At 37.8% G+C, this 15621-nt stretch overlaps 1 protein-coding gene across 1 annotated transcript in view; it reads right to left on the bottom strand.

Annotated features, from left to right (window-relative positions):
* LOC128219502 (uncharacterized) overlaps positions 1-15621 on the bottom strand; it is a 68966-nt gene that overhangs the window by 37789 nt on the left and 15556 nt on the right. The window contains exons 6-16 of the mRNA XM_052927310.1: positions 14102-14181; positions 12912-13120; positions 12421-12549; positions 4596-11615; positions 4013-4348; positions 3306-3445; positions 2760-2937; positions 2209-2550; positions 1504-1896; positions 1105-1284; positions 899-913 (exon numbers count right to left, since the gene is read on the bottom strand). Coding sequence (XP_052783270.1) covers positions 899-913; positions 1105-1284; positions 1504-1896; positions 2209-2550; positions 2760-2937; positions 3306-3445; positions 4013-4348; positions 4596-11615; positions 12421-12549; positions 12912-13120; positions 14102-14181 — 9022 coding nt within the window. The remainder of the gene's footprint in view (positions 1-898; positions 914-1104; positions 1285-1503; positions 1897-2208; positions 2551-2759; positions 2938-3305; positions 3446-4012; positions 4349-4595; positions 11616-12420; positions 12550-12911; positions 13121-14101; positions 14182-15621) is intronic.

Raw genomic sequence — 15621 nt, 5'->3', positions numbered from 1 at the left:
ATTTATGTTTACCAATCCTGAGTTCTGTCACTCGTTAGTAACAAATGCCCCCGATGGATGCATCAAACAGTGTGCATTTACTAGTAAGCGAGATATCAGATATAAATATATCATCACCTTAGTACAAATCTCAGTAAATGAATATACATAACAATAATATCAAGGTACCAATTATCTATACCATCATCGCCATTTGAATTATACCATGTTATTCTTACAAAATAAATCCTGAGAGTTCATATATTCGAATTCCTCCTACTGGATATTCTTAGTAAGGTACTCTAAAAAATGGTGACTGACTTCAAACATTTGGTAACTTCGTCGCGAAAATACGACAATATGAAAAAACGCAATACGGCTAGATTAAAATAGAAAATAATAAACCGGGGCGTTTTCGCATTGACATTTGGCGCATATCCGCCCCAACACTCGGAGTTTAAGGCGCATTTTCGTATTTTTCGCCGCCACATGGCATATTTTCGCAGGCCCAAGCAATTGGTTGACATCTATTGGAAAAGGAATCAAAATCAATAAAGCCACGTCCTAGTTATTTTATGCTCCGTTTCTATGTGGGAGGTCTTGAAAAGGAACTTACACGCACATGTTTGAAAATTTAGCGGTAGGACCTGTCTTTCTTATTTTGCACATGCCTTCTTATACGAAAATACGAGAAGAGAGGCAGCGAAAATTCTAAAGTAGGCCATATGGCAGGGTGAAATACCACAGATTATTATTTCGTATTTTCGCCCCGCAACATGGCATATAGTCATAGTTTTGTATTTACGCCCGGCCATTGAGCGTTTTTTTTCGTATCATCATTACGAAGATTCCAAATGGCAGGAATCCGCCATTTAAAATATGTTTCTATTAACTAAGGATAAAGATACAATAAACTTACCGTCAATTGTTCGAGCTGAAAATAAACAGATAAGAGTATTCGATTCAATAATTCCTAACAAAGCATCCAGAAGACACTATGCACAAATAATAAACAAAATAATGTTTCCAAGTGATTGTTTGCGTTCCTTTTTACCCTTTAACGTTTAAACAATACAAAATGACACAAGGCGTGTTCATACGTATTAAAAATAACAACATAATTACCTCGCTTTTGACATGTGCAATTTGTGCAAGCTTGGGTGTGACTCTCGTTATAACACTCATCCTCCCGACATCCTGTCAGCGCTGCATAGGCAAACTTTCTTTCAGAACATTGTACAAATGTATGGCAAGTATATGGATGTTCTACTTTCTTTTGAGCAGCTTCACTTTCACAAACGCTCTCTGAAACAAAACATCGATTTCATATTTTTAATAAAGATTATTTTATACTGAGCATTGGACAAAAATTATATTCGTCAATGTCACCTCCCCTCTACTTACATTCAATGTTGAGGTTAGGTGAATTATCAAATCAATGATTTAAATATTCCTCTCATGAAGACAAAAAAACTAAAACAAGCGACCCCCACTCCGCTCTTACACTAATAAATGAAAACATACCCGGAACTACAATGATAATTCCTACGTCGGAGTAAACTGACTCTTCGTTCACGATTTCTGTAGAAGGCTTAATGACACATCTTAACTTTTTCCTGTGCAGGGACAAAGGAGGCTCTCGTAATGCAAACTTTATTTCCACTTCTACACCACATGCTACGGTCGTATTTAATGGACCGACATTTACCCAGCCATAGCTTGTGTCCACTTTTGTCGTATCGTCATATGTGAGAAATGTTTGAAATATTTCAGAGTCATCCATGAACGTGCTTTCGACGTATATCTCTCCTGGTGGTGAGCCGACGTTGCCCTTGCACGAAAATTCTTGTCCTCCAAAAGAATCCGATCGTTCGTATACTCGCTCAGCCATTGTGAGAATTGGTAAGCCAGGCGGGCCTAAATGTAGTTCATTTATGGTATAAATGTGTTGTTGGCGACACATGTGGAAATACAATATGATCTAAAGACACACGTTTACATAGCTTACATTGGAAATGTTATTGATATACATACTGTCATATATTGAAAAAGTTTGTTTTAAAAACAAATGGGCTTAAAGATTTTCAAGACATGATTTTGAACTAACACATATAAATAAAATAATAAATAAAATTATATAAAACATTTCTCTAATTTGGTGATTAATTTATATATTAAACATTGCAATCAACCCATGAAAAGAAGGTACTGGTGCCAGAATTAACTCACGTTGAAATGTTATCTTAGTTGTATCCTGGCCAAGTACTGCGTCCCCATTTCGAGCTGTACATGTGTAGTTTATTGTTCCAGATTCCATTGCCGCATCCGAACAAGTCACGTTGTTAAAATTGACAACGACTTTGACTGCTGTGTCCGTTAAGTTCGAGTTCGACAAATCGATGTTACTTCCATTCTGCAAATTGTTTGTTCCATTAGAAAAGACTTCGATAAAGTCTGCGTCGCCTGGCTTCGAAATAACAACCGCGGTCCAGTTGACAATGTTTGCCACATCACATACGATACTCCCGGGTTGTCCTATCTTCAGCAAGTATGAGGACACGGGAAATGCGACTGAAAAATATAAACGATACATTCTCTTTCAATTTGTTAACAAGTAATATATTAAGATATTCTATCTAGTAAACTCAAGGCACTAAAATCGATCATCGGTTTTCAAACTCTTTTAGAATCAAAGTGATTCATTCATGCTTAAATTATCATTTAAGCAAAATGTAAGCCGATTAAAAGTAGTCACAAAATTGATGATATTTGACATATACCGTATGAAGATCGTATTTCAATCGTCCTGTTTGATGAAACCAGAGGGGAACCTTCGACTGTGCTAGTTTCACAACGAACAGTAACTTCAGTAATATTGTTTGGAAATCCAGGCACCATAAATACGGCCTCCGCGTATCCATCACATTGTTGGTTGATTTCTGATACTGGTATGGACTGCTGTAACGAGGAATATAAGAGAGGTAAATCAGTAACCGCATTTAACTTAGCTTGGTTTTATTTTGGTTTTAAAGTCAATGTGATGCCCAAGACAGACAACATCAACAACAGCCTTGTGTGCAATGGGGATATTTCATCGCAACACAATGACAACGCACAAATACGGCAAAACAACATAAGGGTGTCAATTTATCATGTATAGTCATGGAATTTAAAATTGAACAATCTTGGAGGAGATAATAAAAATGTTACGTAGATATAAGGGTTCAGCTTAAAAGTTCATAAAATAATCATTCGATGAATTCTTAATATTTATGACTTTATGCTGTTGATATACTACATTGGTTCACATTGTTTAAGGCAAATACCTCGACGGTTGTTACAAATAATGACAGGTTTCCTGTAAGTCCGTTTTCATTAAAGCCAATATTTCCTGTACATTTTATTTCTCCTCCATGGCCAGCGTTCATAAATTCTGGTGCAGAAATGTTTGGAATAGTTGCAGTTCCTGCAAATAAGGTAGTTACTCAAGATGTTGGTTTTTTATTTGAAAGAACTGCAAAATGTGGAATAATAAGTTTTAATAAAAAGATTCGTAATCACGCAATCTGATTATCAGCAATAAATCTGAAAATCCGATATTACAAATGCGTGAAATATATAGCATTAACTATGTACATTGCTGTGAATACAACTGTGTATTAGCGATAGTCATGAATACAACATCGTCAACCCGAGCATAATACATGACACACTCTGTGAAAACCAGGAGTGTGTGAAAACCAGTAAAGTATGACTTTATGAAAAAAATATCTTTCTTCCAGCATGTTGAAGCGTACCATTCGTTTTTTTTTTAATATCTCTTTGTCAGTTGACGGTAAAAATAAAACCACTGTCCCAGTGTTGAAGAAACAACAACATTTGCTTTTTAACATTTGGCCTGGTTTTTGCAGATTGCTTCATATAGCTATATTTAAAGATCCAATGTTTTAAAAGTTCAAATAATTAAATGTATAGTATGAAAACCGAAGTTACATTTTCGTTCTTATACATATTAATTAAGTATGTTTCATACCTGTTAAGGAAACTGAGGCGTTCGCAGATTTCACACTAGTAAAATTACCAGCTTCAAGTTCGCATATATAGACGCCGGCATCGTCACAAATGATAGACGATATGTTTAAACCAAATTCGAAGGTCGATTCCAAGGAATGAAACGCTGTGTATGTATGAATGCTAATCTCATCAGTGACTCTAACAGATCCAGTATCATTCCAAACACTGAAAATGGTTTGGTTCATTTTCTTCATGACAGCATGCTGCCAGTTGGGGTTGTTCGAAATGATACATTTTATAACGGCTTCCTGACCACTTGGGAATGAATACGTGTACTGTTCAAATGAAATTTGACCTAAAATGAGACAGGAACTTAAAATAGTTATGGAATAATTATTTAAAAATTACTGATTTTGATAATATTTTTTATTAGAAATAAAAGTAGTAGCAGTAGCGGTAGCAGAAGCAATTTAAGTTGCTGTAGTTGATGTTGTATCAGATGTACTTGTTATTGCTATCCTAATGTACGAATAACATAATTTTTATGCAATTTTGCAAGTATTACCTTAATGCATTTAAACATCAGCTCTCATGTAACTTACCCTGAATTTCACACTCAGGAGCTCCTATCCATCCATTTTCTGTACAGTTTATCTCTCTCACTGAGCCAGGTGTAAAGACAGTGCCGGGAATACAGGTCGGTATGATTGATCCGTTAAAGGGCGCCGTCTTATTGTCAACGGTAAATAAGACCCCTTCGTTCACATCAAACGAAATACAACTCATAAGTTCACAAACAACTTCTGCCGACCAGTTTCCATCGGCTTCACATGTTGTGATCGCAGTACCATTTACTTTGTAGCCGGCTTTGCAAGACACATATACCACGGACCCTATTTCGGTTTGAGTACCGTTTATATAACCATTGTCTATAGTTAATGGTTGGCAGAATGCTAAATCACATCTAGGTATCTCAGTCCATGACCCATTTTGCTGGCAATCAACGTTTGAAGAACCATTTAGAGAATACAGATCGAAACATGTAACATTCGCAAGTCCGTCCGTGAAGTTTATGTTTCCATTTCTTATTGTAAGAGTTGGACACACTACGACTTTCTCACAAATCGGTACATCATCCCATGACCCGTTGGCTAAACAACGAACTTCACTGTTCCCAGTCAGTGTATAATTATCATTGCATTGTACTTGAACAATATCCCCGAATTCGTTCGTTTCGTCACTGATTGAGCCATTTCCTATGTTCAGCTTTAAGCATTTCACTTTCTGGCAAGTTATACTTCCTTCCCACATTCCGTTTTGCGAGCAAACAATTTGTGCATCACTTTCATTGGAGAAGTTATAACCCTCGTCGCATTCGTAACTTATGGACGAATTATATTGTCTTGTAAAATTCGCAGATATGTTCCTTGTATTATTTATTAAAGGAATCGTCCCACACTCGATCAGAGAACAATTTCCAAGTTCTAACCAATTTTCATCATCCATGCACATTGACGTATTAATTCCTGTGAGGTAGAATCCAGGTTTGCATTTGATTGTTGTATTAGAACCAAATGTGTTTCCACCATCGTCGACAATCTCGGCGTTTTCAGAAACAGAAATATTGCCGCATGTTATAAGTGTGCACGAAGGAAGATGTGACCAAGACCCATTTGCAAGGCATTGAATCTCAGATGAACCTTCTACCTTAAACCCTTCATTGCAATTGATTGAAACTTCGTTGCCATACGAATAAAATAGTTTTGAAGGTGAAAACGTTCCATTTTCAAGTGAAATATCACCTGTACAGTTAACTGGTTCACAAGACAGCTGTTTGTTCCACATTCCATTTTCATCACATGTAACATTGCTTTCATCCAACAAATCGTAACCTTCATCACATGTCAGGTTATATAATTCACCTATTAGAAACATTACTTTATCTGGGTTTGGTCTTCCATTTGATACGTTCTGTATTGTACACATAATTTTTTCGCATTCAGGAAGAACAGTCCAATTTCCGGTCAAATCACATGTCAGAGTTGTGTCGTTCGTCGTAAACTGATATCCTTCGTCACATTCCACCTGAATGACACTGTTAAAAGGATAAATCTCTCCATTAGAATCATTTTGTGTACGCATGTTCTTCTGTGGCATGAAAGGATTACATGCAATAGTCTCACAACTTCCTATTCCGAGCCAAGTTCCGTTCTCACACAGGGCAGACCCATTTCCATCATGCATATATCCGTACTCACAGATAACGGTTGCAGTAGAACCATTTGATGTTGTATTAAATGTAACATTTCCGTTCGCAATAATTGGACTACTGCAATTTATTAAACTGCACGTGGGAATGTCGGTCCAGTTCCCATCAGCTTTGCACTCAATCACATTGCTACCATCCAATGTGTATCCTGCCGCACATGCAACTGTGGCCGAGTCTTCAAACGAATAATTTGCAGTTGAGTTCGCTATGTAAATATTAGAACCAAGCACAGAAGGACAGCGAATGAGCGCACACGTTTGATAGTGACTCCAGCTACCGTTGCTTTGACAAGTTATTTCTTGAGTTTCCAATGGTTCATATCCATAACTACAGTTTACCACTGCCGTATCGCCAAACAGGGTTGTTTTGTTTATATATATTACGCTACCGTTGTCTATATCTTGAATTTGCCCGCAGTCGACTTTGGTGCAGTTAGGAAGAGTTCCCCATTCACCGTCAATACACTGCACTATAAGACCAGAAAGAGACTCATATCCATCTTGACATTTGAACTCTAATGCGGTCTCGTTAGTGTTGACAACGGATCCATGATCGATACCGGTTGATCCATTACATGTAACTCTTGAGCAGTTAACAACAGGCCAGTCACCATTTGCATAGCAGGTTAAAGGTTTCTTTCCAACGTAAACAAATCCATCATTACAGAGAATGTCAATATCTTCTCCGTATTTAATATCTCTGATGGTACTTCTGTTTTGACTGTTTTCAACTACATCAAAATTGGTACATGTGATGGGGAGACATTGTCCTATTTCTGACCATGTCTTATTTGCTTGACATGTAGATATATTCGGTCCAGGCAAGGCATACCCGGGATCGCATGAAATAGTAATGGTGCTATTAAAATCATCATCTGACCCATCCAAATTGCCGTTTGTTACTTGTTCATGCTCTCCGCAATTTATCTTGACGCATTTCACTCTAGTTGTCCAGGTTCCGTTCGATTGGCATTCAGCCGTCGATATAGTAGGATCTTCTATTTTAAAGCCGTCCTGACATTTAATCGTTACATTTTCTTTAAGGTATTGACCGACGTAAAAACTTTTATCAATGTCCCCGAATTCCGGTGGAATAAACTTGACACATTTTATGGCGTTACATTTTGGAAGATTAGTCCAAGTTCCATTTGCTTGACATGTGACCGACCTCGTACCGTTAATTATATATCCAACTCCGCAGGCTAAATCAACGGTTATATTGTAGTGAAAAAGATTTGCGCTTCCTTCAGAAATTGCAAGGTTTTCAGGGAGGATTTCTTCGCTCAAGTGTGTACAGTTGATGGGTGCGCAAGAAGGAGCATCGCTCCATGATTTGTCCGCTCCACACTGAATAGATCCCGATCCCTCAAGTGCATAACCTGTGTAACACGTGACTGTGATGTTGTCACCGTAACTATTATTGTATTGGCTCGTTTCGGCGTTCATTATGGTTTCTCCAAAGGCTCCACATGAAACAGCCTCACACTCTGGAAAAGGTGTCCAGTTCCCATCAGCTTGACATGTCACTGAAGTTGAACTGTTTGTTTCATATCCTTCCTTGCATACTAACTCCACTGTAACATTGTAGGAAAAAGGGTTGATGCTTCTAACAGAAATCGCTACGTTTTTAGGAAGGATTTCGCTCAATTGGGTACAGTTTATTGGTCCGCAAGTAGGAGCGTTGCTCCATGATCTGTCCGCTCCACACTGAATAATTCCCGATCCGTCAAGTGCATAACCTGTGTAACACGTAACTGTGATGTTGTCACCGTAATTACTACCGTCTTGGCTCATTTCAGCGTTTTCTATGGTTTCTCCAAAGGCTCCACATGAAACAGCCTCACATTCTGGAAAAGGTGTCCAGTTCCCATCAGCTTGACATGTCACTGTAGTTGAACTGTTTGTTTCATATCCTTCCTTGCATACTAATTCAACTGTATCATTGTAGGAAAAAGGATTGGTGCTTCCAACAAAAATCGCTACGTTTTTAGGAAGGATTTCGCTCAATTGTGTACAGTTAATGGGTCCGCAAGTAGGAGCGTTGCTCCATGATCTGTCCGCTCCACACTGAATTATTCCCGATCCGTCAAGTGCATAACCTGTGTAACACGTAACTGTGATGTTGTCACCGTAATTACTACCGTCTTGGCTCATTTCAGCGTTTTCTATGGTTTCTCTAAAGTGTCCACATGAAACAGCCTCACATTCTGGAAAAGGTGTCCAATTCCCATCAGCTAGACATGTAACTGAAATGGAACTGTTTGTTTCATATCCTTCCTTACATACTAATTCTACTGTATCATTGTAGGAAAAAGGGTTAGTGCTTCCCACAGAAACCGCTACGTTTTTAGGAAGGATTTCGCTCAATTGTGTACAGTTAATGGGTGCGCAAGAAGGAGCGTTGCTCCATGATCTGTCCGCTCCACACTGAATAATTCCCGATCCCTCAAGTGCATAACCTGTGTAACACGTAACTGTGATGTTGTCACCGTAATTACCACCGTCTTGGCTAATTTCAGCGTTTTCTATGGTTTCTCCGAAGGGTCCACATGAAACAGCCTCACATTCTGGAAAAGGTGTCCAGTTCCCATCAGCTTGACATGTCACTGTAGTTGAACTGTCTGTTTCATATCCTTCCTTGCATACTAATTCAACTGTATCATTGTAGGAAAAATGGTTAGTACTTCCTTCAGATATCGCTACGTTTTTAGGAAGGATTTCGCTCAATTGTGTACAGTTAATGGGTGCGCAAGAAGGAGCGTTGCTCCATGATCTGTCCGCTCCACACTGAATAATTCCCGATCCCTCAAGTGCATAACCTGTGTAACACGTAACTGTGATGTTGTCACCGTAATTACTATTGTATTGGCTCGTTTCGGCGTTCGTTATGGTTTCTCCAAAGGCTCCACATGATATAGCCTCACATTCTGGAAAAGGTGTCCAGTTCCTATCGGCTTGGCATGTCACTGAAGTTGAACTGTTTGTTTCATATCCTTCTATGCATACCAATTCAACCGTATTATTGTAGGAAAAAGGGTTAGTGCTTCCCATAGAAATTACTACATTTTTAGGAAGGACTTCGCTCAGTTGTGTACAGTTAATGGGTTCGCAAGTAGGAGCACTGCTCCATGATCTGTTTTCTGCACACTGAATGATTTCCGCTCCCTTGAGTACATAGCCTGTGTTACACGTTACTGTGATGTTGTCGCCATAATTGCTACCGTCTTGGCTCATTTCAGCGTATTCTATGGTTTCTCCGAAGGCTCCACATGAAACGGGCTCACAAGAAACTTGAGTAGTCCAGTTTTTGTTTGATTGGCATACATCAGTGGTCAATGCACTATCAGCATAATCGTATCCTAAATCGCACATAACTGTTATAGATTCATTAAAATAGTTGGCAGGAGACTCGCCCTCGGCGATATGCGCATTGGGAGGAACAGTGTAGTTTTTGCACATAACTGGCACACATTCAGGAGATATTGTCCAGGTTCCATTAGATTGACAAGTTACATTTGCATTTCCTTTCATTTCGTAACCATTTAGACATTTTATAGTAAAGTTGGACATGTATGTGTTTTTACTTTGGTCGTTTACCTCGATAAAATTGCTATTATTGGGCAGTGTAAATGGAAGGCAGGTGACAGGTGGACACTCGGCGATAACGCTCCATTTACCACTGCTTAAACATTCGATAGTTTCACTACCATTAAGTTGGTATCCCTCGTTACACATTACCGTCAGTTTGGTCTGAAATACATGAGAGCTGGTTTTATTTTTAATATCACCATTTGATGGAGCGTCGGTAGCATTACAAGAAACTGGATTACAATCTCCAACAGGCTCCCAAGATCCATTGCTGTGGCATTTGATGTCTGAATTGCCTTTCAATGTGTAGCCATCCGTGCATTCAACGATGCTGCCGTTCGCATACGCTTGTTCAGGAAGTGTCAAGTTTCCGCAATCTGATTGGACACAGATGGGAAGCGCGTCCCATTCTCCGGTTTCTAAACACGACACATGTTCTTTTCCAATAATGCTTAAACCATCTTCGCATGCAACAAATATCACACTTCCAAAAGTAGTATTTGCTTCATCTTGGATCTGTCCATTTTCAATTGAAATATTTCCACAGTCCTTAATTTGGCAAACTGAATCAGGGACCCAGCGTTTGTTACTCTGACATTCAGAAATGTTCTCAATAACCCTATATCCTTTTTCACAGGTAATTTCAACTCTATCTCCAAACCCATATCCTGTAGAACTTGAATTAACTGCATTTGGTGGGAATGTATCACAATATACTTTGTCACAGAATGGAAGATAATTCCATGTGCCATTGCTTTGGCACTGAATTATGTCTTCTTGTGAAAGCTCATATCCGATATCACATTCTACTACAGCTGTATCACCAAAAAAGGTCCCGTCGACATATGTTATGTTTCCATTCATGAGAGTCGCAATTTTTCCACAGTCCTTTCTCGTGCAGACTGGAAGTGAGTCCCACTGATCATTCAGACATTCGACAATAATGTTGTCATCCGTTTCATATCCGTCATTGCACTGGTAGATTAACGTGGTTTCGCTTGCATTTGATATTTTACCGTTGTCAATATTTGTTGTGCCACTGCAAGCCACGGGGACGCAACTGATATTGGGCCAGTCTCCATTTTCATCACAGGATAAAGAAGTGTCTCCGACGTATACATGGTCGTCCTGACAAAGTATGATTATTGGTTCGTTAAATCGGATATCATTGACAATACTTGTGTTTTTACTGTTTTGAACTACTTCGAAAGTTTTGCAGAGAATAGGATTGCATTTTCCATAACTGGTCCAATTCCTATTTGCTTGACATGTCGATGATGATTCACCTTCAATCTCATAACCAGGATTGCATGTTATGTTGACAGTGTTTTCATATTCGATTCCATTTTCAAATATGACACTATGATCGGGAGCCTGGAAACTTCCGCAGCTGACTGCGGTGCATCTAACGTTGCTCGTCCATTTTCCATCGGATTGACATGTTTCTGTCTTTTCAGCTGGGTTTTCATATCCGTCGACACAGAGAATTGTTACATTCTCATTAAACACCGAGCCAATAAATGAGTTTGGGTCGTATCCAAGTATATGGCTATCGATTTGAGCTGTATAATTTCCACAGCTTATTGGACTGCATCCTGGTAAGTTTGCCCAACTGTTGTTATTGACGCATGTTACGTTAAATGGATCCTGATCGCTAGGCAAGGCATATCCCTCATCGCATGTCACTTTCAAAATTGATCCGTACAAAGAACCTTCCGAAGTCGCAGTCGCTCCGTGTGTCACGGTCGGTTTCTGTCCACAGTCCACTGACGGAGTAAAGCATTTGTTTAAAATGTGGTAAAGCAATTACACACTGCTTTATACAGGCGCGTAGCTGCCTATACGCAAGTACAAGATTCTGACAAAAAATCAGCCAAAGTTGCAAATTGCGAACTTGACTACATGATCCTAAAACTGTAATTTTACAGTATTAATAAAGCAACTCAGAACGCCCTGAATGCACCAGATTGCACCATGGTTTGTTCGTTGGGGCATGCCCCCGAAACCCCCTAGCAAAATTATGAATCCACATGAATAGAGGGCTAGCTACGACCCTGATATATCATAGGAAATTTACCTTTCGACTAGCAATATCAATTTTATCTTTTTTCATGTCATCCAAAGACTATATTTTTGTTAGGTTCGAAGCCCAGTCATACCAGCCATGTTCCATTGTTTTATTTCGGACTGAATATACTTTCCACACACACAGTAAATTCGCATATTTAATCTATTTTTTTTATTGGTTTGGAAATACAGGGAACGTAGACGTTCATGTCAGCCAGATTAGAAATAATAAGATATAAACACTTATATAATCACATGCAGTTAAAATAAATTGTTTAAATGATCTTGCTCCTAGCTTAGACATTGTAATAAAAGATAAGAAAAGATACGAATATGCCTTTAAAACCAATTCTGCTGAGAAATTATTCGAGCAATACATGTCCTTCAATAAATGTACTTACAGTCAAGTTAAACATGCATATCAATGCAGGCATGCATATTAAATGTACCTGAAAGTAAGTTTTAATAAATTCTTTTTGTTGCATGATTTACTCTATTTCTAACCTTTAAGACACGAGTCGTTCACGGAATTGTAGTATCTGTTTTGTGCGCATGCGCATTTTCCGTCCAAACAACGGGCAAGAGAAGTTTCGCATTCATCTTTCGGCTGGCAGATACCGTCGTAAGAAATCACTGAAAGTAAAAAAGATAACGTTTTATTCATATAAGTTATCGTCCATTTAATCACAAATACATTATTGACTGGAGGTCCTACGTATAGACCAGCGAAAGAACGGTATGCTAGATATATTCGATAAACGAATTAATAAATAAATGATTTAATTACAGAACAAAATATCGAACGTTCATATCTTAGAATGCACTACAAATAGTTATTATATTACCATGTGTGTTTTGTTAATCGCTACTTCATTATTGAAACTTTAAAGTATCGAAAAAACATTGAATGTCCGTTTATACCCCAATTACAAGATCAACATTAAAAACTTTCGCACAACATTAAAAAAAATATATATGTTAATTAGATGTTTTACCTGTTGGTAATGGGTTGTTTTCGGCGGTCACCACAACAACAGCCTGAACTACGAATGTTTCAACGTCAATAGTGAATATTCCGATACTGACTGTCCCCGTGTTCCCGTCACCAACGCCGACCAGTATCTTTACTTGTGTCTCGGTTGGCGGCCCATTGTTCCCTCCGTGAATAATCACCACAGTGAATTTCACAATAACGCTCCCAGAACTAATAAATGATCATAAAGGACCACTAAAAATATGCAAACCATTTCATTGATGTATATAATTCATTCAGTTTCGGCGTCAGTTTTGTATTAGATGTGCTGGGGCCGTTTCAAAACAGTAATGTATTAAGTGTGCTGGGGCTGTTTCAAAACAGTAATATATTAAGTGTGCTGGGGCTGTTTCAAAACAGTAATGTATTAAGTGTGCTGGGGCTGTTTCAAAACAGTATGTATTAAGTGTGCTGGGGCTGTTTTAAAACAGTAATGTATTAAGTGTGCTGGGGCTGTTTCAAAACAGTAATGTATTACGTGTGCTGGGGATGTTTCAAACGTATCTTGTGAGTCGATCTTAGTCGTAAATTAAAACGATCTAAGTTTCATACCAATGTTTTCGTTATTCTTCAACATATTGGTATTTATGCGAATTTGATTTTTGACCTTATTAAAAATGTCCACAAAGTTTAGGAAATACAAGTTCATTTATGCCGTTTATCTTGACTTAAGTTCAAGAAGTTAAAGGAAAAACAAACACACATGTGTTGGCATTAATGAAGTTTTAACAGATTAAAGATGATTAAAATTATGACTTAAGTCCTTTTTTTAAGCGAGCACCAGGGGCCAATTTCTCAAAACTACGCAAGTCAGTTATTACACGATTAAGCTTAGCTCACTATTTTTGTTCTTCTAGATTTTGTAAAATATTTATCATCTTGGAAGTTTTTTCATTGTTTATTGAAGTTAGATATCTGATAATCACGAAACACTCAGTTTTATGTATCAAAATTGGGTTAAAGTAAGACATTTTGCCAAACAAAAAGCTGCTTAAGTCTGTAAAGCTTAAGAAGTTTCGAGAAAGCATGGTCTGCATGACTTAAACTGTTTAAAAATTGCATGCTGAGGCTATAAAAATTTTTTTAAATGAACCTTTGCTGAAAAAGTCAACTCAGACTACAAAACAGAAACTATCTAAAAAAATGAAATACCTGAGAGACTGAACGGTGCAACCAAAGAGATCCTTGACGAGTCCGTCGGCCTTGTTATTCTCTGCCATGGTAGCATTTATCTGTAGCAATAGAAAAACGAGGGGCGTTTATTATATAATGCAGTTTTGTTTTTACAGTCGAAATTCGCTATGTCGGACTCTGTTATCTCGATTTTCTGATTATGCCGAACTATTTTGGTTCAGATAGCCATGTTTTTAGTTTGGTTATATCGAATGTCCGTTATATCGAAGTGTTTTCCGAGGTCCCAACTCCTTCGCCATAGCGAGTTTTGACTATAAATCACAATATCGATGTGAACAAAAAATAGTTCAGTACACATTGTACATCAACCAGCCCTATATTTTATTTCTTTAAATACTAAAAGGGTAGTTTATGGTTCATTTTTAGAGTGTATAAAAGTACACAGACAAATTTTCGTGCAAAGACCCACAAACAAGTTCCATCATCTACTTTGTATATTCTTAAAGTATTGTTGTATAGCAATTGTTATTTTCCTTCATTAAAACTGTAATGTGTAGTACTTGATCACTTGTTTTGTTTCAAAACACGAACAATGGTGCCAAAGCAAGCCAAAAAGATACTTGTTTTCATTGAAAATTTTAGATATACCATATTTAATGTAAAATGTCAATTTCTACACTTCAATAATAACACGTCCGCTAACTTTAACCTACAGTACTCATTTCCAAAAAGTACAGATTATTTCTACTTTATTTGGTTTCCGTAGAAAAAAGGTAAAAAGCAAATAGTACTTGCATCAAATATGGAACGCCCCCCTTGTATAAACCACTTTCTAGATCTATACATATTTATGTTATCTGAACTGTAAGGACAGCTAAAATATAACATCACTTGAATCCTTCTCTTGAAAGGCAAAGATAACGTTCTAAATGGGACGGTCAAACCCTCTTGGTGAGAGGTAGATACCTACCTCATTAAACTACCCTAACTTTCAAAAGATATATATGAAGTACATGTAGTTTAATAGGAAATCATAATAATTCATACTCGCAATTTATGTTTACGGAATTGTGTGGTAAATAATATAAAAATTATAATGATGCCCTTAATGCTGAAAAAATGAGGAAAAAATGTAAAAATCTAGAATCATTTCAGTCTAGAATGGAGTACCCCTGCTGTACCCTTTGGATAAAAGTGTTGTTGTATGACAACCAGGTCAACAATTTTTGGAACAGAATGTACAAGTTTGCAAATAAAGCGCGGCAATTTTGGATTTTGGCGGCCATCTTGGACGAAACTGAGGTTGGTCCTGAGCTTTACATATGTATCAGCAGTCATAGTTCCATGATTGTAACTCAAAAGGTTCACATTTGGTTCAATTTGGTCACGATACTGGACTGGACTTAACTGTAGTATGCCTCTGATGTGTTGGCTTTTAGCCTGTGCGTAAAGTTAAAAGTGCCAACGTACATCGGAAAGTGAACATTGAATCCTTCTTTTTTATTTTTATTGTAACGAAACTGCAATTAAATTACTGA

Source organism: Mya arenaria, chromosome 15 (assembly GCF_026914265.1).
Source record: "Mya arenaria isolate MELC-2E11 chromosome 15, ASM2691426v1".
Lineage (NCBI taxonomy): Eukaryota > Metazoa > Mollusca > Bivalvia > Myida > Myidae > Mya > Mya arenaria.
This window is presented reverse-complemented; position numbering and strand designations above follow the sequence as displayed.